Here is a 9,946-nt window from a genome sequence, read left to right as displayed (position 1 = left end):
TTACAAAAGGTCAAACAGTATATTGTGTTCCTATCAAAATAAAAGGCTTTTAAAAATGTGGCAAATGTGGTTTTTGATTTTTCGTATAAACACTGCATCGATTGTACGTTATACTGATTATACATAGAACTAATCTGACCTTGTTCGTTTATTTCAATGAAAAACCCTTAAATGTCCTCATTATCAGTTGAACCAAATGGCTTCTTCTGTGTAAGTGCAGAAGAAACAAACATACAAAATAAAATGTATCTGTGCTTTGTTGTGAAAAGTAGTTTAAAGTCATACTTGAGTAAAATAAAGACATCATGTTTAAATATCACTTTGGCAAATGTTAAAGTGACCGTGTGAATATTTCTTGTCTAAGTCTTAAAGAATCTGATATTAACTATAGAAAAAAGCCTTTAAGTAACAAAAGCACAAGTGAAGTTACACATATATTAACTGGTTAGCAGAATAAATGTTATTTAAAATGCTGTTGCCAATAAAATCATTTCAAACGCTCGACTTTGGCTCTGATGCAGCGTGTAATCTGCCAAGTAACAGTAACTAAAGTACAACATTAGTCCCCAAAATGTAGTGAAGTTAAAGTATGAAGTAGTGGAAAATGGAAAAACTTGAGTAAAGTGCCAAACTGTAATTGAAGTACTTGAATATATGTGCTTAGTTACATTCCATCAGTAATACTTTAAATATTTCCCATTGGTTGAAAAAAAGGAAGTGAAATTAATGAAACACCAGCCCCTCCAGTTGTACCTGTGAGCCCAAAATGTGCATCACCAAATGTATATTAAAACATAAAATACTTTTTATTTCACCATTAAAAACATTTCCAGGGTATCTACAATAAACCAGAGCGACTGCTGCGTCGTTTCCTCCGACCGGGAACAGTTTTCTTCTGTGGAAGCAACTCGTTAAATTAAAACACCTCATGTAAAAAAAAGAAAAAGAAAACAAGTAAAGCTTTTGTACTGTATCCCCCCCAAATAGTAGCGTCATCAGAGCTGGTGTGTTTATTTCATTCCAATTCATTTTTTTGTTTTTTTTTGTACTCAAAAAAAACACCAAATTCCACCACAAATATTCCTTGTGAAACTAAATATCTGGGTTCAAAAAGCTCGAGAGCAGAACAGAGAACACAGGAGCCTTTTCTTTGTTTCCTGAACTTTAGCACCTGTTTCTGAAAGTTTAAAGTAAAATCCTTTTTTTTTTGTTTTCCCCCACGATGGCTGTTTTCTCCCCCCCAACAAAGCGAGCGGATTTATTTTCCACCTCGTCTCAAAACGGCTTCGTACAACTTGGAAACGACCTGTAAGACCGTTTGTGCTTCACCAGGATGATTCTCGTGGTTTAGAAATTAAATCTCTGTAGCAGCCTCGGACCGCTCGCAGCGAAGCACCCGCACGTCGCTGGAAAAAAAAAACCAATAAAAACAAAAATCACCTCTCGGTTTTCATTCACGTGGACCGAGCCTCCGTGTGACAGTAAAGGGAAGAGCAAACACATAAAAAGTGGAATTTCTTTGAAATGAACCGGATTCTTCTGCAGGATCATGATCTCTCTCTTTTTTTCTCTTTTTCAAAACAATAAAAACACCAGAAGTTCATATAAAACGTTCTTTTCTTCAGTCCATGGTTCAAAATTCACAACAGATGATGAAAAAGGGGAAGTCCGTAGATTCCGTCGGTCCGTGTCGCGAGCCGTCATCCTCGCCGCAGTGTTCCAGTTTCGTTCCGACCACAGGAACGCACGTTGTAGTGACTGTCTTGTCTATTTTTTTTCCTTGACATGATAAAACGGACCGTTATGTGCCAGTACCTGAGCCTACCATCATTCACTCCTCTGTTCAAGTTGCATTTCACGTGTTATTCTTTGTCCATTTCCTTGCTCTCCTCCGTCAAACGCGTCCTCCTCCACCTCCTATGTGACCGTGGTGGAGTTCTGCCCTCGGATGGCGCACCAGGCCATGAACACGTCTCTGCAGAGAAGAACAGATCAAGAGAAGGTTGATTTTCACTCTGTGTGTCGATTTACGTCAGGTCTTGCACCTGAATATCCTCATTTTGATCGTACACAGGACGTCATGATTACTTATTCAGTTCCCCGACACTCAACACCCTCATCAGCTCGACTAAATTGTTATTAATGCAGCTGCAGAGGATCATTTCTTTAAACCCACAGCTATCACTTTAAGTTATCAGTGTTTCATATTAACTTTTATTGTATGTTTTGATCATGATCATCCAGGTCTTGCTCATTTCGAGACCAGGAGACGACAAATACGACGATGGGATCGTTTCATTTCACACGATCACATGATTTTTGTTAAATGAAACACCAGATTATATCAGAAAATCATTCTAATTCAAGCATATTCCTAATCTTGAAAATAACATTACGCATTTTCCAGATTTTCAACCCTGACGTGATCACAACAGGAGTCAGTGAAATCAGGCCCCTAAGTACTCACTTCATCCCGAATGTTTCTCACAATGTTCAAACCCACAGAAATCCATATTTATATTGAAGGGTTTTATTTGGCTGCCTGCGACTCTAACTTCCAGAAGAACGTCGAGCAAGAAGGGAAAGAAGTTTGCAATTGTGACTAAATGTAACATTGTAACTGTGCACACACCTGCAGTGTGTGGCGACACACTCGTTGCTGCAGTACTCCTTGTCCCAGTCTTTGCTGTCCACGGCCGGGTTGGTGCAGCCGGCGCGGACGCAGATGCTCCGGCTGGCGGCTGGAGTCACGCTGGGGACAGAGGCCACGTTCACCTCAACCTCCATCTGAGAGACGAGAAATACAAACAGTTGTTAGAGTTTAAATGCAAATGAGACGAAATGCACAGCGTGCGTCCGTGTTGCTGAGCTCACCCCTTCCTCCGCCACTTCCTCCCCACCGGTCATCATGTCACCCGACTGTCCCACCTCCACCGTCAGACCGGAGGACGACACCGACTTGGTTTCACCGCTTGACGTCACGATGATGGGCGCGCCTGAATCCGACTGCCTCGCCGATGGGACGACCTTGATCTGCAGCGGAGGCGGAGCGGTGGCGGCACCCCGCGGCTTGGCCTGCAGAGGCGGAGGCGCCTGGGCGTGTACCATCTGCTGCAGCCGAGGCGGAGGCGGGGTGCTCTGCATCTGCTGCAGCGGCGGCGGCTGGCGGGGAGACGAGGCGGTCGTCGCTGTGACGGACACGCCGCCTGAGGGCAGCTGCGTCTGCTTGATGATGATCTTGGTGACGGTGGGGGGGTTCGGCGGGGTGGTCGCGGGTGGAGGCTGGGGTTTGATGGCGCCGGTGCGGGAGCGTGTGGTGACCTGCGGCAGGTCCAGGATGATGTTGGAGGTACAGATGTTGGTGATGGTGTTTTCCTCGGGGTTGTAGTGCTGCGACCTGGTGGAGCGAGCGGCGAGGCTGGCGGCAGGCATGGCTGTGATGGCGGGGGCCGGGGCTGGAGGTGGGGGCGACGGGGCGGTGTCCATGACTTCAATCGGGGCCTGAAGAGAAGATATTTGGACACGATGAAGAAAACGTGTTGGAATACTGTTTTAAATACTTTTTTTGATGTTATGTAGAAGAATTACGCGCCTTTTATCACCACCGAGCAGGTTCTGTTACATCCTGTGTCCGACTGTTTGTCAGCAGGATTACAAAAAAACTACTGAACGGATTTCAACAACACTTGGATGGAGAACGGGTCACAGCGCACTAAAGACCCCACTGACTTTTGGTGTGACTCTCATCAATCAAAAGCTCTCACCTGAGAAATATGTCCAGCTTTGTACTCCGACAGCGCCTTTAAATAATCCTTCTTTGCCGCTTCGTTTTTCCTCTTATAAACCTGAAATAAGAAGTTGTAAAATCACACACAGACATTTGGATTGTGTTTAAATCTCACCACACGTTTCATAAATGTCCAACAGCGTCTTTCGTCTCATCAGGGATGCTGGCAGGACTTCCTCTCACCTGTTTCTGCTCCTCCCCCAGGCTGTCCCACATGGACGCCACGATCTTCGACACCTCCCCGAACGTGGCGTTGGGATTCTGCCCCTTGATCGCCGCCTGCGTGTCCCTGAAGAACAGCGCGTAGGCTGACACGGGTTTCTGCGGCTCGTTGGGGTCTTTCTTCTTCTTCCCCTTCTTCCCTCCTCCCGCTCCTCCTTTCCGTCCGACGGCCGGCGAGATGCTGGAGGCGGGGGTGGAGAGCGGGGACTCCGACAGCGAGGGGTCGAGGGAGATGACTCCGGGAGAGACCGCTAGGGAGACCGGAGATTCCACCAGGACGCTCTGATTGGACAGGATGAAAATGATAACGTAAGAATGAAATAAGGAACATTGTTTATTTACATTTTCGGGACTGTGACGACTCACCCTTCTGAAGTCGTCCATGTCATCATCCTGCAGCGAGCTGGTGGGTGACGCCGTGGCCGACAGAGGGTGTTCGGGCGACTGGGAGCGCTGCAGGATGTTCCCTCCTCCTAAGCCGAGGCCCAGCTGGGCGCTGAGCTCCGACTGGTCGATGGTGGTCAACTGGTTGGACCCCAGCAGGCCCTGGCTCATATCTCCCAGCGGGACGTCGATGGTCACCGGGGACGAGCTGCTGAACTGAGAGCCGATGGGATGACCGAGATCCTGGGGACGGAGAATGTAAGTGAATAAAACCAATTTTAAAAACAGAGACGACTTCGAAGAGTTACAATCTCCTCACCATCCCCAGAGACGACCCCAACAAAGCACTTCCTCCCGACTGGTTGATGACTCCCAGGCTCAGGTGCTCCAGCCCCTGAGAGGGGGCGTTGACGAAAGTGGAGGCGAAGGAGGGGTCGTCCCCTTCCACCACAGCGTTGCCGGGCACCACCACGCTGTCTGAAGGGCCAGAGTCCGACAGCTCCCCGAAATGGGACACCACATCGGACACGGTGAGGGCCGAGTCCGGGTCCAAAGAGATGGGAGGTATCTCGAACTCCTCATCGCCGAGGCTGGGAGTGTGGAACGTCTGGAGGGAGGATGGAAGTTAAAAAAAAAAAAGGAAAGAGGAATAGAGGAGAGAAAACAAGTTTGTGAGAAATTGGGGTGGAGGGCAGCGAACAATAATTTGCAAAGGGAGGTAAGAGAACCACAGGACAGATGGGAGTCAGAGATTACAGCTTTTTGACTATTTTTGACCCCCAAAAAACAATCTAAAAAATATTAGCAACCGACCAACCAAATCATCTGACAGGATCCTGATACGTCTGACCACGTCTAGCTATAAGAATCACACATGAATCAGTGAAGCGAGACTGTTATTGGAAGATTGTGGGTGTCAGTCATTTGTGGGGAAACGTGAATGAACTCTTGACAGGTAGGCGGCAGTGATTGGATTCTGACAGCTCGTCGCTTCTACTTTGAACCTAACTGCTGATATAGAGTGGTGTACTATTGAGTCCTAAAACCTGGACATGGTCATATCCACACATTTTCTTCTACGATATATAATACATTATTAGTGTCCCACAATCTAATTATAAAGTGCTTATGTGCCTTAAAAGTTGTTACAGGAGTTGTCGCAGACATTGGAGCAATTGATTTGGGAATTTTCCCATTAAGAGAGCAGAGTGGATTTAAACATGAATTTATAGACAGATGTGTTATGAACATGGTTCAAGTGGGAGGAATGAAACTACTAATTTGTTGTCTGTTTATACCCTCATGTTAGTTTCTTACTTCTTGCAATTTAATTTAATGAAAGACTCTTCAAAAACATGGTGTTCATGTGTGTTTATCTGTCTGAACAGAAGTATCATTAAACTCGTGTTTGTCAAGAATCCCAGCGGCTTTTAGTCAAGGAAACCAGGGGGATGCTAACTTCTGTTAGCCGACAAAACTACGTCATCTCGACGCCACTCTATTGCAGACAAGTGAGAACATGCGACACGAAGTGCTGAAGGGTGAACAGGCGACACATAGTGGGAATTCTGATGATCAAAGTATTACTGGAAGGTCTCTAGTGATAACAAACCCACACGTCCAACTAAACTTTTATCAACACAACAGGTTGACCTCAAACTCAACGCCTCCGCGTGCACGTCATGAGTCTGCAGCCGCTTCACAGTGAAATCCACCATCCCATCATCTGATCTAATCTTTAGATGAGTCAAGTCTGTAGACTTGAATTTTGACAGTGCTCAGTAATTCAGTCTCTGAGAAAAGCTTTTTTTCCCCTGTGACAGCTTTATTAAAAAAAAAGGTGTCTGAATTGAAGGAGGAGGGTGTGAAACATAAAAAACAAAAAGGTATTTATAAATGATTCATACTCCACCAGCAGATCCAGCGAGGTTGAAGAGGTCAATGGGTTTAGTGGGACACTAAAAAATGTGAGTATGTCAGTAAGTGCACGATGAAGGAGATGACAGATGTCAATGGGTCACATTTGTGGCAGCCAAACTGACATTAAAATGGGTCAAACACACAGCACAAAGACCTTTTCTGGCATGACTTGTAATGGCATCTTTTATCATTATGTATGCTGAAAGAAAAATTAAAAAGATGAACATGGTTGATGCCGATTTGGCGCCTCAACATTCGAGTCACAGAGCTAAGCATCAAACAGCTGGTGATGTCTGAACTGATCACTCGGATGAAGGTTACTCTCAGCATTGCCGAGGACTTTCTGGGTGTGTTCAGGTGTCAGGTTGGTTCCTATAAACCTCTCCTTCACTAGGCTATTTGTCCTGACACCAGGCCGGATTGTTCCCTGAAATCAACGGTCAAATTACGGCACAAAGGAAGTGTGTCTTCTGTTTGTGCAACCGAGACAGGAAGTGGCATCGTTTTACCCGGTCACCATCCCCAGGTGACGGTGGAATGACTGGAGTAGATGTGTGAAGAGAAAGAACCCCGCTGGTGTTGGAGGCGAGAGATAAAACAAGCGTTAACGGGCATTCACTCAGTGGAGCGCTCCGATGTTGTGTCAAATTCTGTTCCCCCTTTAATATGTGTTTCCTCTTACCACCGGGAACTGTGGCGGTTCAAAACCGTACGTTTATTCATTACCTTCCCCTGAGAACAGCTTGTTTTTTCACTTATGGAAAGACTTTGTATCATTTCCTCTTGAATTTACTCTCCCGAACCACACAGTGCCCCTTTTAATCAAACACCACCTACGAGTTGGAAACTCAGATGTGACTTGAATGCAGCGTTAGCTCTGTGACTCCAATGTGCATCGCTACAGATGTGATTCTGCATGGTTGTAAGCCGAAAACATCTGTCCACAGTAAAAGAAAAAAAGGGGGGGGGGCTCCAGAGCAGTAAAACAAAAAGACCTGTCTGGGAGAAATTCTAATGTCATGTGTTGTGGGTGTGAAGGCCTAACTTACCTCTGAGGAGGAGAGGAAGGGGTGGCTGGACCCAGATATCGTCAGGTAGTTGTCACTTCCTCCAGGGAACTGGAACATAAAGGAGCACAAGTTAGGGGAAGATACTGTTAGAGGTTTTTCTTCTTCATCTTCCTTTTTTGACTTTAAAAGAGAACTGGGTTATATCTACACATTGTGATGCGTTTACTGACAGGCTTCCCCCCCCCCTTCTTCTTCAGTTTAAATAAACAAACCCAAATGCATGAATTTGACATCGTCTCCATCTGTCCCACTTCGTGAGATGGAGTCACCTTGTTGTCAGAGTCAAATCCATTGAACGACTGCGGGTCCAGGAACTCTGGGTCCCCGTCGTGCTGCCCGGTACCGTCCGTCAAATCCGAATAAAAATTCAGGTCCATCTTTTCAGCTGGGCCTCATATGTTAGCTATGAGGCCCCCTCTTCAAATCACGTTGTTACGCAGTTGACAGGAAATTTCCTACCTTTTTATAATCTTTTTTTTCTAAATCTGAGTTTAAAGATGCGTGGTTTAAGTGGTGTCAGCTGTAGCTAGTGAATGGAGTCAGCGTTAGTTAACCTGAACGATATTTCTATTGTAAGGGGCTAACGCTGACAGATGTTGGCTGGGCTAGCATACGCGACTAAAGCGGAGCATGTGCACGAAGGCAAACCGTGCCAAAAATAACCTGTCTGCTGGCTGGTTGGCTGGCTGGCTGGCTACCGAGGTAACGTGGCTGGTGCCGGTCTTTTACTGCTGACTTGTCCTACCACGGTTTAGCTTTAGCTGGCTTTGACGCAAGGCTGCAGTGCTCCTCACTTCACGAGCAGCCTGGCGCCCGTTTGTCTGTCGGACCTCAAACGTTACATTCAACCAACGGCCGCGGCTAGCTAGCTAAACGCGGCTAAATTAATGTATCGGCGCCGCTCGAGAGGTCCCCGAAAACGACAATGATCGTGCTCAAGGTGTCTGACAGGGAAGGGAGGCTGGCCGAGTCCCCGTTATCGCTTCGTGTTGGCCCGGGCCAGGCTGCTCAATGGATCCGGCGCCACGGATCCCTGACGGATGGGATCACCGGAAAGAGTCAAGCTAATCGAGGCTAGCGCCGGATGTTGAGGGATGGAGATTTCAAAATAAAGCCAGAAAAACTACACTATTGGACACATTTAGCTGAACACATAATTTGGTGCATATGTTGACAAATGAGTAACACGAATTTGCGGTATATACGTAAATATGTTTGAGGTCATATATATACACGATATAGAAAACAAATGTTTTAAAGTTTACAATACAGGTTTGCCTGTACTACACAGTATTTAATTGTACATTAATTATAGTACATTATTCATAACTCTTATGTTTGTCTCTGTAGTCGTACAGACACAATTCTTGTATCTTTCTCATCACAGCAAATTTAGCTGTATTTGTTCCTATCCACGGTTGTTACATTCCCATCACCTGTAAAACATCAGCTGGTCTTACTCTTAACGTTACGTTTTACATCGTTGTAAATTGTCCGACTAAATATGAAACTAAATGATATGAAACAACTAAATATGAAACTATAACTATAACTCTTTAATATATATATATATATATATATATATATATATATATATATATATATATATATATATATATATATATATATATATATATATATTAAAAATTACGTAACATTGAAAGATCTGCTGATTCCTGGTTTTATTTTGAAAGCGACAGGAAGCTGCCTGTCATGGTCTTTAACATGGATCCAGCCGATAATGACACAACTTCGCACTGATGATTTTTGTAGCTTAAACAGTAAAAATAAAATTCTAACATGGAGTGTATCTGCCAAAGACACATAATTAAATCAACAAATCGATTATTTAAACGTTTTAATAATTAAATTTCAGTAGTTTTAGCTTTTTAACGGTTTGTTTAACCCCCTGTTCTCTCCAATGGTTCGGTCCATTGAAATCCTCTTGCGAAGCGCAGGGACATTTATTTCTTAAATAAAACATTTACCGATAACACGATAACATTTAAAACATGTGGAGAGTTATATTTAACGTCTGTATTAAGACTTCCAGTGCCGAGTGAATGATTTTAACACTTTACTTAAGCGTATGAGTTTTTAAATTAAGCACCAGGAGGGATTTGTTTGACCCAAAATCTCTAAGTATAGGTGATTAAACAGAAAAAGACGAGGTGAGGTTAAATTAACGGATTTAATTAAGGACTAACGCTTGTGACAGCCGGGTGATCCGCTCCTCACGGGGCCATCGTTGTGTTTGTGACAACCAAAGATCGTGTGTACAAGTGGATCATCACACGAAGACAAATGTGATCCTTTTATTATGACAAAAGTTTCTAAAGCTAACCACTCTTACCTCCATGCTCACCCCCGAAAACCTGATCAATGTTTTGCTTTTTTGTTTTTTTGTCCCACTTTTGCAAGTGAACTTCGCCCAGAATTGATTTCCTCAAATATCACAACAGGGGACCGGCTTCCGGATTGTACGTACAAGTGGAAGTGACCTCATCACGCAGAGAAGAGACGTCGTCGTTCCAAAATAAAAGGCAGATATATTTTAATATAA

General features: G+C 44.6%; 1 protein-coding gene across 4 annotated transcripts; it reads right to left on the bottom strand.

The window, feature by feature from the left end:
* Positions 1–684: 684 nt before the first annotated feature.
* tox4b (TOX high mobility group box family member 4 b) lies at positions 685–9,867 on the bottom strand. Of its 4 annotated transcripts, none has more exons than XM_037111968.1 (10): positions 9,737–9,867; positions 7,363–7,431; positions 6,301–6,351; positions 4,713–5,000; positions 4,376–4,636; positions 3,971–4,291; positions 3,765–3,845; positions 2,875–3,501; positions 2,633–2,787; positions 685–1,975 (listed from the first exon to the last, which is right to left on the bottom strand). In XM_037111968.1, exons 1-10 carry the CDS (start codon positions 9,740–9,742, stop codon positions 1,918–1,920), a joined length of 1,917 nt encoding a protein of 638 aa, XP_036967863.1. In that variant the 5' UTR covers positions 9,743–9,867; the 3' UTR covers positions 685–1,917. The 4 variants fall into 4 exon arrangements, with proteins under 4 accessions (XP_036967863.1, XP_036967861.1, XP_036967864.1 ...); XM_037111966.1 differs by lacking the exon at positions 9,737–9,867 and adding an exon at positions 7,653–8,483; XM_037111969.1 differs by lacking the exon at positions 6,301–6,351.
* Positions 9,868–9,946: the final 79 nt, after the last annotated feature.

This window comes from Acanthopagrus latus, chromosome 10 (genome assembly GCF_904848185.1).
Source record: "Acanthopagrus latus isolate v.2019 chromosome 10, fAcaLat1.1, whole genome shotgun sequence".
NCBI lineage: Eukaryota > Metazoa > Chordata > Actinopteri > Spariformes > Sparidae > Acanthopagrus > Acanthopagrus latus.
Note: the sequence above shows the minus strand (reverse complement) of the source record. Positions and strands in the feature narration are given on the sequence as shown.